Source organism: Priapulus caudatus, unplaced genomic scaffold (assembly GCF_000485595.1).
Source record: "Priapulus caudatus unplaced genomic scaffold, Priapulus_caudatus-5.0.1 Scaffold130, whole genome shotgun sequence".
NCBI lineage: Eukaryota > Metazoa > Priapulida > Priapulimorpha > Priapulimorphida > Priapulidae > Priapulus > Priapulus caudatus.
The window spans coordinates 426,391-440,458 of NW_014577191.1; the positions used below are offsets into that span (position 1 = coordinate 426,391).

General features: G+C 45.7%; 3 protein-coding genes across 3 annotated transcripts in view; 2 read left to right on the forward strand and 1 right to left on the reverse strand.

The window, feature by feature from the left end:
• Positions 1-3,974, forward strand: part of LOC106805858 (eukaryotic translation initiation factor 3 subunit L-like) — a 23,460-nt gene extending 19,486 nt beyond the window's left edge. Inside the window, exons 13-16 of the mRNA XM_014807631.1 lie at positions 1,916-2,086; positions 2,523-2,615; positions 3,075-3,155; positions 3,312-3,974. Of these exons, the coding sequence (XP_014663117.1) occupies positions 1,916-2,086; positions 2,523-2,615; positions 3,075-3,155; positions 3,312-3,344 (378 nt within the window). The 3' untranslated portion in view covers positions 3,345-3,974. The remainder of the gene's footprint in view (positions 1-1,915; positions 2,087-2,522; positions 2,616-3,074; positions 3,156-3,311) is intronic.
• A 446-nt stretch (positions 3,975-4,420) lies between these two features.
• LOC106805859 (microsomal glutathione S-transferase 1-like) lies at positions 4,421-6,133 on the forward strand. Its single transcript, XM_014807632.1, has 3 exons — positions 4,421-4,651; positions 4,938-5,026; positions 5,393-6,133. Exons 1-3 carry the CDS (start codon positions 4,526-4,528, stop codon positions 5,637-5,639), a joined length of 462 nt encoding a protein of 153 aa, XP_014663118.1. The 5' UTR covers positions 4,421-4,525; the 3' UTR covers positions 5,640-6,133.
• Positions 6,134-7,594: 1,461 nt separating this feature from the next.
• LOC106805851 (type I inositol 3,4-bisphosphate 4-phosphatase-like) overlaps positions 7,595-14,068 on the reverse strand; it is a 26,667-nt gene continuing 20,193 nt past the window's right edge. Inside the window, exons 17-21 of the mRNA XM_014807622.1 lie at positions 10,593-10,733; positions 10,029-10,135; positions 9,533-9,648; positions 9,101-9,255; positions 7,595-7,962 (exon numbers count right to left, since the gene is read on the reverse strand). Of these exons, the coding sequence (XP_014663108.1) occupies positions 7,830-7,962; positions 9,101-9,255; positions 9,533-9,648; positions 10,029-10,135; positions 10,593-10,733 (652 nt within the window). The 3' untranslated portion in view covers positions 7,595-7,829. The remainder of the gene's footprint in view (positions 7,963-9,100; positions 9,256-9,532; positions 9,649-10,028; positions 10,136-10,592; positions 10,734-14,068) is intronic.

Genomic DNA, 14,068 nt, shown 5'->3' on the forward strand with positions numbered 1-14,068 from the left:
TTGCGTATAACTATTAGCAGTGGTTCATCTTGGTAATAACTATAGCAGTTGGTGTCATTCTTGGTATTAACTATAGCAGTGTGTTGTCATCTCGGTATAACTATCACGCAGTGGTGTCATCTGCCGTATAAACTATAGCAGTCGGGTGTCATCTGCCGTATAACATATAGCAGTTGTGTTCATCTGCGCTACAACTATAGCAGTTGGTGTCTATCTGCGTACAACTATAGCAGTGGTGTCATCTGCGCCAGTATAACTATAGCAGTGGGTTCATCTGGTATAACATAGCTTGTGGTGTCATCTGGTACAGACTATAGCAGAATAAATAAAAAAAAAACTGGTGTCATCTGGTATAACTATACAGCAGTGGTTCATCTGTATGAACTATAGCAGTGGCTGTCATCTGGTATAACTATAGCAGTGTCGTCTGTCATCTGGTACAACTATAGCAGTGGTGTCATACTGCGTATAACCTATAGCACGTGTCATCTGGTATAACTATAGCAGTGGCCGGCTGTTCATCTTGTATAACTATAGCAGCTGGTGTATCTGCGATATAACTATTAGCGTGCGTGTCATCTGTATAACTATAGCAGCTGGTGTCATCTGGATAACTATAGCAGTGCGTGTCATCTGGTATAACTATAGCAGTGGTGTCATCTGCGTATAAACTATAGCCCAGTGGTGTCATCTGGTATAACTTATAGCTGTGATGTCATACTTCGTTATAACTATAGCCAGTGCGTGTCATTCTGGGTATAAACTATAGCAGTGGTGTCATCTTGGTAAACTATAGCAGTGGTGTCATTCTTGGTATAACTATAGCAGTGGTCAGTGTCATCTGGTATAACTATAGCATGGGTGTCATCTGGTATAACTATAGCAGTGGTGTCATCTGGTATTAACTATAGCAGTGGTGTTCATCTGGTATAAACTATAGCAGGCTGGTGTCATCTGGTATAACTATAGCGAGTTGCGTGTCATCTGCAGTATAACTATAGCAATGGTGTCATCTGGTATAACTATAGCAGTGTGGTCATCTGGTATAACCTATAGCAGTGGTGTCATCTGCGTATACTGTTATAGCAGTGGTGTCATCTGGTTACAACATATAGCAGTGGTGTCATCTCGTATAACTATAGCAATTTGGTAGTCATCTGCGCTATAAACTATAGCAGTGGTGTATCTGGCTACAACTATAGCAGTGTGTCATCTGCGTATAACTATCAGTTGTGTGTCATCTGGATAACTATTGCAGTGTCTGTCATCTGGGTATAAACTATAGCAGCTGGTTGTCATCTGGTTTTATAACATATAGGCAGTTGGTGTCATCTGTATAACTCTATAGCAGTGGTGTGCATCTCCCGCGTTTATAAACTAAGCAGTCGGTGTATATATTAACTATAGCAGCTGGTTCTCCGACGTTCATCTGGTATAACTATACCGCAGTAGTGTCATCTTGATAACATATTAGCTTAGTGCGTGTTCATCTTGGTATAATATAGCACCGCTGCGTCTCATTGGATAATATAGCAGTGGCTGCCATCTGGTACAACTATAGCAGTCCGGTTCATCTGCGTATAACTATAGCAGATCGGTGTCATCTGGTATAACTATATCAGTGGTGCCATCTGGTATAACTATAGCAGTGGTGTCAATGGTATGATGGCTGCAACTGTAACCGTCTATATATCTGTTCGGTCGATCGGGTATATTTCGGCTGCAGAGACATGACTGAGATTCGCAGCAGTCGTTTTCCTTTGGCGGCACAAAGTTCTGTCGGCCTGTTTCGCCGCCAACTACGACGCAGACTGCAAATTTCCACACGTAATCTATAGTTGCTCTCTCTCTCTCTCTCCCCTTCTCCCTCTGAAAACTGACGTCTACGTCTCGCTCGCTCTCTCTCGCTTCACAGGAGCCGCACATCCAGCAGCTGAAGGTGCTCGTCGACGAGGTGCAACAGCAGTTCCTGCTCGCGACGATACGCAGTTACCTGAAGCTGTACACGACGATGCCGATCGTAAAGCTCGCCGCGTTCCTCGACATGAGCGAGGACGAGCTGCGCACCTACCTGCTCTGCTTCAAGGTGAGCGTGCGGAGGGCACGAGGATGCGGGCGACGATGCGGGTCTGTGTGTAACACGTGTGGGTCGGTGGGGGGATGGAGTGAGTGTGTAGTGTGGGTGGGTAGAGTGGGTGGGGAGAGTGAATGGCGTAGAGTGGGTGGGCAGAATGAGTGCATAGAGTGGCTGTGTAGAGTAAGTGTATATAGTTGGTAGAGTGCGTAGGGAGGGTGGAGTGGGTCGTGCAGAAAGTGGGTGGGTGGGGGGGGGTAGGTATAAAAACAAGCTGATGTATGCTATTATTATAGAGTGATTGATGTCGTCGTCTGCTGTGGTGCGTGAAGCTTGTAAATTTCTAATAATGAAGTAATGTTGAGTGTATGCTTCTGTAGCTCTGCTGTTGGCGGCCATGATGACTGGAAGCATTAATCAGGTTTTTATTTTCTTCCTCCATATTCAGCATAAGATGAAGAATCTGGTGTGGATAAAGGGTACGAGCGGGCTGGAGGGAGAGTTCCACTCGGCCTCCGAAGTCGACTTCTACATTGACAAGGTGTGTTTGACATTCAGGAAGATTTAGACATTGCTGTGAGCAATCTCACAATGCTTGGAAATGTGAGCTTGATCCCTGGGTTGTCTCTAAGGGGGAAAGATGCACTGCACTACCCCGTTTAGTGTTATAAGCCAATTATTTAATGCCGTCTAGCTGTAAACTTAGCTGTAAAATTACAATTCAATACAGTGCCATGTAGGCAGTGATGTAGCAGAAATGCAGGGTCGTAAGACATCGCTTAAAAATTCAAATCGGAGTACAAGTACAAGTACACAAGATTATGCACAATCTAAAGTAAAGATCATCTTTTTTGCAGTATCATTGAAGTAGGCCTATTATCAGGATTTGAGCGTGACACAGTTATTTATTATCTTAAATATAGTTGTATGTATGCCAGCAAGTGACAGTAGCAGCAGTTCGACGTATACTAACTGAAAGACGGATTTATTTTAATTGCAGAACATGATTCACATTGCCGACACTAAGGTGGCTCGTCGCTATGGTGACTTCTTTGTTCGACAGATCTTAAAGTTTGAGGAGGTAGGTGTTTCCCTTCACGTTCCCTCACTGAACCTTCTTGCATAAAAAATAATCGGAGTATACTGTGTGTACAACAGGGTTATCAACAAATGTGATTCCTACAGATATTATTACAGTGAAATTTACTAGTAATTCTTATCTCTCCTTTCTTTTCAGCTGAATCGAAATTTGCACATGCTTAACCAATAGAAACAGAGAGTGGGATTACGTCCGAGGAGAGCAAGCAATGGACAATAGCCATGCTAGGAGAAGGAGCTTGGAGTTTAGAAACCTAGCATGGTAGATCTACCTGCACAGTATCACATGGTCAAACCATCATCATTGAGTTGCTACCATTTAGATAGTGACAGACGTTTATGTATTAAACTGGGGACTGGTTGAATTTTTTTATGCATACCAATTTCTTATATTATGTGAACCGTTTTTTTTTCCTGTTTGAATCTGTTACGCTGGGGTTGGCTGGTGTAATGCTCAACTTTAAATGTGACATTTAATTGTGCGTATGGAAAATTGTAGGTAAACACATGCTTATATAAAAGCTTCGTGCAAGAGAAATTTTATTCTTAAGTTGATTCATCAGTGACAGTCCCCCTATCTCACGGATTTCACTTATCATGTAAGCATAACCTTTGACCTTTGGTTACAATTGGTGTCAGTTTGACGCTCTTAACTATAAACCTTATAGTGTGATTGTATTGAATCGAGCAGGGACTACACGTAGAGACATCGTACGGTAACAGTAATGTGCCATACCTGACTATACACATATATGACTTGGACCTGCACGTAATCTGTATTAATAAAAAAATGTTGCTGTAATTGTGTTGCTTTTTTGTGTTGATTTTTTTCGCTTAATACCGAGCATGCGTGCACATACATCTGAGCCTATATTACAGTATAGGAACATTCTAGAGACAGGGCATTTTATCAGTGAGATTTTGGGATAGCCATTTTTCTCTTGAGAGAGCCTCTGCTATAGCATGAACATAAATATATAAATATATATTGGTGATAATGATGCTGAAGGTGGCGACGGTGGTGTCGTTGTTGCTGGTCGTGTTCGTGGTAAATGACGTATATGGTCTGTGACTATTAGGTACAGCGGGACACGATATCGCAAAGTCATGTTTTTGTATGATAAATATTTATATAGCAACCCCTTCCTTCCGTTTTAATCGATATCAAGAGTAGATAATAACACATGCCCTACTTGTGTCGATATGCAGCCTGCGTATGCACGAGAACGGGTTCTGGCTGGCTTATACTGACGTGGGAAGCAAAGGTCAGTGGGCTAAGCATATAGGCGGCATACCGATTCCCGTACACGTATCCGCACGCACTCTCGCAGAACCGCTAGCAACCGAAGCGCAATGGCGGACAACCTATTCAGCTTAGATAACGATGTATTCGCTAACTTCACTTTCTACGCGGCTTTCATCGTCTGGAAGATGTGCATGGTTTCTGTGGTGACTGCCATAACGAGGTTTAAGAAAATGGTACGTGTCCTGTGTCGCTGCGTAGCAGCGGTCGTGCGTTATTCGTTCACGTCAGGGAAATATGACCCGTGCTTATTTAGGTATAATTCATATATACATTCTGCCAAACATCGTTATCATGACAACTAATATCATTACGACAAGTTTGCGTGCGATGAACTATGTATACAGAACCCTAGACGGTTAGGTAAGAGCAACGAGGAACCTAGTAATCGTATATATTGCAATAGAATTTTACTTTCAAGTGTTACTACAGCTAGGCTCAGCGTTTGGTTTATGCATGCAGGCGTTTTCCTCCGCGGAGGACTGCAAGTCTGACCCTTCCGGCAAGCTAAAGCCGATCTTGAATGATGAAGATGTGGAGCGAGTAAAAAGGTAAGCGCGATATGCTGCGGCGTTTGTCTGCATTATGTTATTAGTTAGTTATGCCCGTCCCCTAACTCTCTCTCTCGCGCGCGCGCACGCTCTTTCTCCCCCCCTCTCTCTCTACCTCGCGCGCGCTTTCTCTCTCTCGCTCTGTTTGTCTTTCTCTCATTCTCGCTCCCTATCTGTTTATTTATCTAGCTCGCGCTCTGTCTCTATATGTATATATATATATATATATATATATATATATATATATCCTGTCTGTTCGTTCGTCCGTGCGTCCTGTCTGTATACATATTCAATAATTATGTATGATTCTCTTCATCCATCTTCCCCTCTCCCTCCCTTAATTGCTACCACTTCCTTCTGCTTCAGAGTGCACATGAACGACTTGGAGAACATCGTCCCCTTCGTGCTGCTGGGGTTCCTGTACGTCGGCACCGCCCCGTGCGTCGTCCTCGCCACGTGGCATTTCCGCGTGTTCGTCGTCGCACGCTTCCTGCACACGATTTTTTACAAACACGCCTTCAGACAGCCCCTGCGCGCCATCTCGTGGGTGATTGGCTTCCTCGTCAACATCTCTATGTTCGTGCAGATCATGTACACGGTGTGCACGTTATAGGAGCTGCTGCGAAGTTAGTGGGAGATGGATAGATAGGATTGTAGATTGTTCCGTGCTATTTCAAACTATTCCCGTCCGCCATGATTCATATAGCTAGACCTTTACTTGAACATAGACCTTGTATCTAGACCTTACTTGTACACGCTGTGTAGGCCGTACGTAAGCTGCTGGATAGAGATGGGGGGTGGCTAGATAGGATGGAAGCTAGATGAATAATAATGAAAATTTTCTTGCTATTCCTGGTTAAGATTTCCAGCTCATTCATGTTCTCTTGGCGCGGTTCGTTTAGCCTGTGACGAGGGAAGTAGGGACATAATCCCTTCCTAGGGTTTTCTGGTCATCATGTTCGTCTAGTGACACACGCTGGGATTTCTGTACTCTCATGACCGTAGTGTACGTAGCACCGAAGTTCATATCAAAAAATTTATATCAAAGTACACGTCTCATGTATGAAATAGAAACGAAATAAATTACTAGAATGTTTACCAACAAAAGCACACTGCGCATTTATTTACAGCATATCTTACGTATACTATACAAACGGATAACAGACAGCTGATTTGGATTGCATATTAATACGGGTGGATGAATATATTCTGTAGAAATGGAAATACGTACACATATAGGATGTTGTTACTGACTATTTCTTTGGTTACATCTTGGAGTAATCATTCTGACTGATGATTCAGATGATTCAGTCAGAATGATTACTCCAAGGTTACATTCGACTTCGGGGACGGGACGTACGTAAGCACTGACACTAGGTATGAAATTTACTGCAGGCTGTGTGTTATCACATATATATATATATTATATGTTATATATATATATATATATATATATATATATATATGTATATATATATATATATAACTCCGTACACATAACAACAGTTGCTACATGTCATACACCTTGCCGAAACAAACAACAATGGTAATGATAATAATCACAATTAACATAATAATAATGATAATAATAATATAATACTTATACATACATCAATAAGCATAGATAAAAAATTAGAAGCGTGCACACAAAAATATTTCCACCCACCGGCCGATAGCCAGTGTACTGGTTGTGACTAGAAAGGGAGAAATGTGGTCGATAGCGAATTCGAATGCTTCTCACGGGAAATGTGCCCTACGTTGTGCCGAACAATCTTACACATACTCGGAGTGCACTTAAGATGCATTCACCCCACCCTCAATTTCATACTGTACGCAATCAAGCCTAGTCACACTGCTGCGATCACACAGGCAGTAGAACCTCACGAGTGATCATGAACATATACATATTCGAGGCATAGAGCATGATCACATTACGATACATTCATGGGCATAAATCCCGGGGGGGATGGGGGGATGCATCCCCCCCCGCTCTTGAAGGAGGGGGGGATGGCCTGTACAAATATCCCCCCCTGAGATTCAAAAAAAAACTCCTTTCTCCGTGCCCCACTTGAAAGTTCAGCTAATTATGCCATCTGAGGGGGTCTAATTTCAAACGCGCCGCTTCGTCGATAATGACCCAGAGTAATTCTCCCGTTGAAAATCACAGCTAATATAATATCCTACGCGACCTTTGCACAGAATCTTCACCTCGGAGCGAGAGCTTACGGTGAGCTTACTAATAGTTGCGTCTCGCGACTAGTACAAATGCGTAATACTGCCCGCGAGAGACACGCACGCAGCACTCGCGCTCAGACGAAAGCACGTTCCAGAGCGCAGACGCCAGACCGCCCCGTCTCCGCGAACGCCCACGTGCCGCTCCGTGACCTCTCTCGCATGATAATGCGAAACCCGACGTATGACAGGAACTTCGCGTGTCGACCTCCGCCGCTGCCGCCGCCGTTGCCGGCATACGGAAACAAGTAGCGGTGCATGACGTCTGCGGCTGGAGCGCCGTAACTGCCCTGGCTGGCAAAATAACACGCAAACAAAAAAACAAGTGACAGTAACGACTGCGGCGGCAGCGCCACCAACTGGCGAAAATAAAATGCAAACCAAAAGAACAGCAAGCAAGTGGCGGCCGCCGTGCGTCCTTGAAAATGCGCACACGTAGAAACGGAGTACTCTGCGCGCTTAGCAGTAGCCACCATCGCCGTCAGAGTGGGCGACCGCGCCGGGTCAGCGGTGGACGGCTGCCCGGGGTCGGCAGTGGGTGGGGCGCCCGCACCGGGGTCGGTCTGCCCGTCTACGTGACGTTGGAGCCGAAGGTACCGCTCGGCGGTCGGTAGGCCCTCGGAAACGTCATCATCTGGAAGGCGTTGAACGCGTACTTGTCGCATCCCGTGTTCTTCACCGTGTTTTTACGGCGCACGCCCTCGCTGCAACGACAACGAAGTACCATCATTACTCGAGCACACGAGCACGGACTTACGTGCTGTCATCTAGAAACAAGGGGATGGTCTGATAGGAGGCTAAGCATGCGAGGGGAATCACTAGGTCTGTGTTGTGAAATATCGCGTATAACCGTATATCGTAATGGGAAATGTAAATGTATAATCATATGAATATGTATACAGTGGATAGGTAGAATGTGTATGTATGTGAGAAATTGTAATCATTTTTTGTTATCGGTTATTCAGCGCAGCGGCGCCAGATAGAAAGTGATGACGTGTGTGGGGCGTAGAGATCGTGGGAGAGTGGTACGAGGAGCGCGAGGGAAAGCAGAGCGGAAACAGACGATGAAGGAGACGGAAGCGCGAATGACATTATGCTGCATATATGAGTGAGACGCATAAATAAATACAATACGTTGCAGAATATTTCGAAGTGTACGTTGTCGATGAATATAGAGTGAGTTTCCGCAACAGTCTGGTAAGGAAGGAGAACGGTCGGGGAGAAGTGTTGGAGTTTGAGGCAAGGTTGTGAGGAGGTTGAGGGGGAAGAGGGGTTGTAGGCGAGACAATGGTGTCGAAAGCCATCGAGAAAGGAAGAAAGAGACTCTGAGGAGAAACAATGGGGTTGCAAAGGAGGAATGAGTGTATGAGACAAACGTCACGGTGCGCGGGGCATTGTGTAGGCAGGGTGAGAGCGTGATGTAAGTGTTAGGATGCAAAATAATTGTGAAATTGCAAGAAAAAAATGTTCCGGTGTGACGAGATACTGTCAAGATCACCATAATGACCGGCATGAGGAATTCATGTGAGTGTTGAAGTGCGCGAGGAAACAACGAAGGTGTCAGGGAATACCGCCACTTTGAGTGTACTGTATACGCCATATTTTTCGCGTACAGATATTTGCGCGAATTCAGGCTTGACGGACAATTTCGCGAGTGTTTGATTTCGCGGTCAGTGAAATATGAATTATTCGGTATTATTCGGTATGATTTATTCGCGTGTTGTTATTTTTGCAGTCGGGGACGCGTTCGCGAAACTCGCGAAAATTAAACCACCGCGAAATATACAGCGTATACAGTATTAGCTTAGCTGTGTGAGCCAGGCGTGTAACGTGAACACTAACCTTCGCATGCAATCTAATACGGCGCTGCTCTCCTGCGATTCGACACAGAAATCGTGCTGGAGAATGTGACACTGCTCCAGTGTTACAGACATCGCAGTCCTGTCCTTGGCGCTTTTGCAACTGGTGAAACGCAGACCATTCATCTTCCGGCTGACCTGAGAACACCGTAGAGGCACGTGAGCACGTAAAACAACGTAGACATCATTCAGGTTATAGGTTGGTTGGCCTATCCTCCGGGAAACAGGAGGCCCGGGTTAGCACTACACGAAGTTTCATAGGACTAGCTCCATGAACTTTGGCGAAGAAAGGGTGTACACCATATTTGCATGAACCCAATCACACAACACACGGTGGCACGACATCACTGTGAAAAACACGCATGTGAGAAGAACGCTTGTGAGCAAAGAGCAAAGCAACTGCTGCACAGCTTACCTGCGCTGCCAAGTGCAGTATCTCGACGTTCTTCGACGTCTTCTGTGCCACGCTGGTCTGCAGCTGGTTGAAGAGAGACAGCAGGACGGAGTTGCCGCTGTCATGGCGTGACCTCCCTACAAGTCACGCAATGGCTGTTATACACACCACCAATCTCTCTCCCTCACGTACGAGTGTGTGTAAAACTGTAAATACATATCTAATTGTGTGGGCGGAGAAATAAATTGGAGTGTGACTTGTATAGGTAAAGAACGCGCACTGACTAGCACGAGGGAGCTGGTAATGGAATAGGCTAATATAGTGGCTGGTGGATTGGACGAGTGGGAATGATGTGAAAATGACGAGTTACCAAATGCCATATTTCTGATCAAAAAGAGACGAGATGAGAAATGATTACTGCTCTGCCACTGTCACTCCTAAAGAAAACCTGCTATGAACTCTGAGATGAGTAACCATTACGCAGTGGTACAGTAGGCGTGACTAGGTTCACACGTACTTCTGTGTATGGGAGTTGTCGTGAGATCCTTGAACTTTTCCCAGTAGCCTTTCAGCTTCTCTAGGTTTTCAGCATTTATGTGCTCCTGCAGAGATGTGTCGCCGAACCTACACCGGGAAAATAAATGACGCATGGAAGGCTACTGAAGCAGGGAATAATGTGCCAAGAAAGCAGATTTCGACACTAGTGAAATAAATAGAAGTTCCAATGCAATAAAATCAAAACTCTGTCTCCCTTTAGCGCTATGTTAAAGCACTATGCAGGAATTTGCAAATAGTCTTTTCATCCGTTTTTTCTTTCACCTATTTTGCCTTCTAAAGCCAGCAGCACAAATGCAGGCAAGCATAAATAGGTGTATCGATAACAGAAACATTAGTTGAAATTTGGACATGGTTATTTAAAAAAAAATTCATATTACTTTAAATATTTATAATATTTTATAAGTATTATAACTGTCTACTTTATACTTATATACTTTTCTAATTACTTTAAATACTTAAAAACAGTCGGTCTGTTAGTAACGAACAGACCGGAAAGTCAGTGACTGCGGCCACACCAGCATACCTTTCAGCGAGGGTGGCATTCTCGTTAATGCCGATGCTAAATAGCAGTGGCACGACGATGATCATGTGACCATGCTGAAGCTCCTCCCGTAGATTCACAAACACGCATTTTGGCACAGGAATTCTAACCAATAGGACGGCACTGTAAAAAAAGATGTGTAGACCTAGTGAATCGGACATGACGGACAACGCTTTATAAAGAATAGCGACGTCACAGAGATAGAGGGAGCACATGAGAGCGAGAGAGAGAGAGAGAGAGAGAGAGAGAGAGAGAGAGAGAGAGAGAGAGCGAGAGAGAGAGAGAGAGAGAGAGAGAGAGAGAGAGACGAGAGAGGAGAGAAAGAGAGAGAGAGAGAGAGAAGAGAGAGAGAGAGAAGAGGGAGGGAGGGAGGGGAGGGATGGGAGAGAGAGAAAGAGAGAGAGAGAGAGAGAGAGAGAGAGAGGAGAGAGCATGAGAGAGAGAGAGAGAGAGAGAGAGAGAGAGAGAGAGAGAGAGAGAGAGAGAGAGAGAGAGAGAGAGAGAGAGAGAGAGAGAGAGAGAGAGAGAGAGAACAGAAGGCGATGGCGTGCGCTGAGGCGAGAGCAGAGAGAGAGAGACGAAGAGAGACAGAGAGAGAGAGAGAAGAGAGAGAGCATGAGAAAGAGAGAAGCTGAGATTAAGAGAGAGATAGAGAGAGAGAGAGAAGAGAGAGATTGAGAGGACAAGAGCGAGATTGAGAAAGAGAGAGAGTGAAGATTGAGAGAGGAGCAGGCGTGAGAATCGAGAAGAGAGGCAAGAAGAGAGAGAGAGAGGGTAAAAGAAAGATAGAGAGATATACACATATATAGAGACAAAAAAAGAGCGAGAGAACGAGAGCGTGACCTGCGAACAAAGGATAGACGCAGAGAACAGCATAACAGACGTACGTAGAAAGAACATCACAACTGCTGTGGCGCGAGATCTCCCGTTCGACGTGCGTACGAACCGCGCAACGCTCGGTCCTCGACCGGACGACAGCACGAATCGCACGTTCCTCAACTCCTGCACGGCGACGACCATGGTCCTCCAGGCATCCCGTCTCGTCGCCATAGCAACTCACCGGAGCTCTCGAACTGCGGCGAGCACACCGAGTGACGGCCGTGCGAAACGTAGGCGTCGTCGAGCGGCTGCACCAGCGCGCGTCATGAAGGCGAGCGAGACGAGAGACGTCACCTGGCAGCAGAGCGGTCCGTCGACGGCGATCGACGATGCCAGCAATTAGACACACGTCAACGTCGAGGCAGGAATTCGAATTTGTTCGGCCGATGCTAACGATGCGTTTTCTCTTGAGAAGGTTAATATCGAAATGCATTCGGCCCCAATTTGTTATTAACGTTAATGATGTATGTTTTGATGTTAATTTTGAGACGGAATCGCAAGCAATTGTTATTAACATTACAACAGTGGCTTGTTGATGTTTTAAGACTTTTTTATTAAAATGATGAATCACAATTTGTTCACTAACACAGAACACCCGATTGTGCTGCTAAGTTTGCATTTTCGAGATGAATCCACAATTTGTTACAAGGTTAACAGTTACGGCTAAAATTTGGCCTCCTAATAATGATCAAGGAATCCGAGTAACATTATTTCCCAAAGTTATGGTTTTCAGCAATTTAGCATTAGTTATTTAGTCATTAGCTAATTGGGTGCAATTCTGTGGTTTACTTTGAACTTACCGGCTTGAGTGAGAGACAACATCGCTGCCGTAACTGTATCGTCTGTGCGTAGGTCAGGTTTCTGCTGGACTGCCTGCCCAAAAAAGAGACGCAGGTCAAACACTCAAACCATTTTTATTTTACTAGACCAATCAGCCTGTAACTGAGGAAAACCGACTTGCCCTGACCTACTTTCACATAGCCCAGACCAGACCATTGTATATGAAAAACTTTGTGTCATCGTATGAATTCTACTTAAAATTTCTCTAAATTTACTGCACTTAGCAGCTACACACATACAGATCACAGCTGGCCATTTCTGCGGCGAGCGTCGTTTCCCGCTGGCGCTTTAAATCGCGTGCCGGCCGAGTCCCAGGTGCCAGGCATTTATAATATTCGTGTTCTACCGCGAGCATAGACAGGCGGCACGATTTATCGATCGTCTTACTGCCAAGCGGTTGGAAGCAAGCCACGTTTACGGTTATTGTTTTTGCCAAAGGGTAGTTACTGGATCCGGCCTCACGCTCTCTGCAGAAATGTACACGCTCTGCGACAAACAGTAGCGGCGCGAACCAGTCTAGCCAAGGCACGACCGGCTCAAATTACAGAAAATGGCAAGGCAGGGTGACGCCGTCGGTCCGGGTTGGATTTTCAGGGGAGTACGGCCGATTGATAGGGCACCGACGCAATTGCATCGGTGCGTCGGTTAAATTCGAGCCCTGCGTGTGACAGTCACGTTTCCGCCACATTTATCAAAAACATGAATGCACGCTACAAGGTACAGTGCATCATCACACGCATGCACGCACGCACACACGCCACGCACGCCACCACACACACTATCTATTACAGCGTGACGCCCAGTCACTTTCAACAGAGATTTAACTCAGAAAGCCAAGCACGAAATCACACAACAACACAGCAGCATCTGCGCGCGCACTCCCCGACGCACTCTTTTCAGACACACGCGTCGTCAGGACATCGCCCACGGACTTGCCACAGGTGGCGCTCACGGCATCGCCTGCAGTTTGACGATGCTACGGCTCGAGCTCGCTCACGCCAGTCACGCGGCTTCGTCCGTGGCGGCCACCAGCAGCGCGCCGCCGCCGCCCGGCCGACACACGCGCATCAGGCGTCCACCTCTTGACACGATTGCAGACTAGGTTCGCCTCCACGTTCCAGCCGACTGAGATCTGCGGGAGAGACGAGGGACCGTAGCAGCGGCGTGAAAGTGCGCCGATGACGCTGACCGCGCGCCGGGGCGTAGGACCCCTACTGTTCGTGCCCGAAAATTAATATATTTTATTTTTCTTCTTAGACCCTTCAGTCTCCCTGGGAGACACAGGTGAAAAGCATGGTGAAGCTTCCTCCAATGTCGCTCGGTTGAATTAAAATATTGCATTGATAAATTGATAAAGTATTGCATTGATAAAAATTGCATAATAAAATAATTAGACTGATGAGAATGATAACAATAAAAATATAATAATAAAACAGTTCTACTGTCGCAATGCTCGGTTCTGCATGGTCACACGAAACCGCAACTGTGACGTAGTGTGCGTGATTTCCGTGAGCGCGTGATTAAAGGAGTGTATGTCACGCGGGAGTATACTCTTGGCATGGACTCCCTATATTATAACTCGCCTCAAATAATGTCGGGCATAAGCCAAGCATCATGCCATAGAATTTACTGGAATCACAAGGCCACTCGTTCCTCCCCTAGCTTCGTTAGTCGCATCCAAATACATATGACATCGTAGCGAGAAAGAAATATCACTTATACTGTTAGCACATCGTGCC

What these genes read in the sequence shown, in the direction of transcription:
- LOC106805859 (XM_014807632.1), top strand. Translation starts at nt 4,526, where the DNA reads ATGGCGGACAACCTATTCAGCTTAGATAACGATGTATTCGCTAACTTC. An exon ending in TAACGAGGTTTAAGAAAATG is followed by an intron (nt 4,652 to 4,937) that starts GTACGTGTCCTG and finishes TTATGCATGCAG; the next exon opens with GCGTTTTCCTCCGCGGAGGA. An exon ending in GATGTGGAGCGAGTAAAAAG is followed by an intron (nt 5,027 to 5,392) that starts GTAAGCGCGATA and finishes CTTCTGCTTCAG; the next exon opens with AGTGCACATGAACGACTTGG.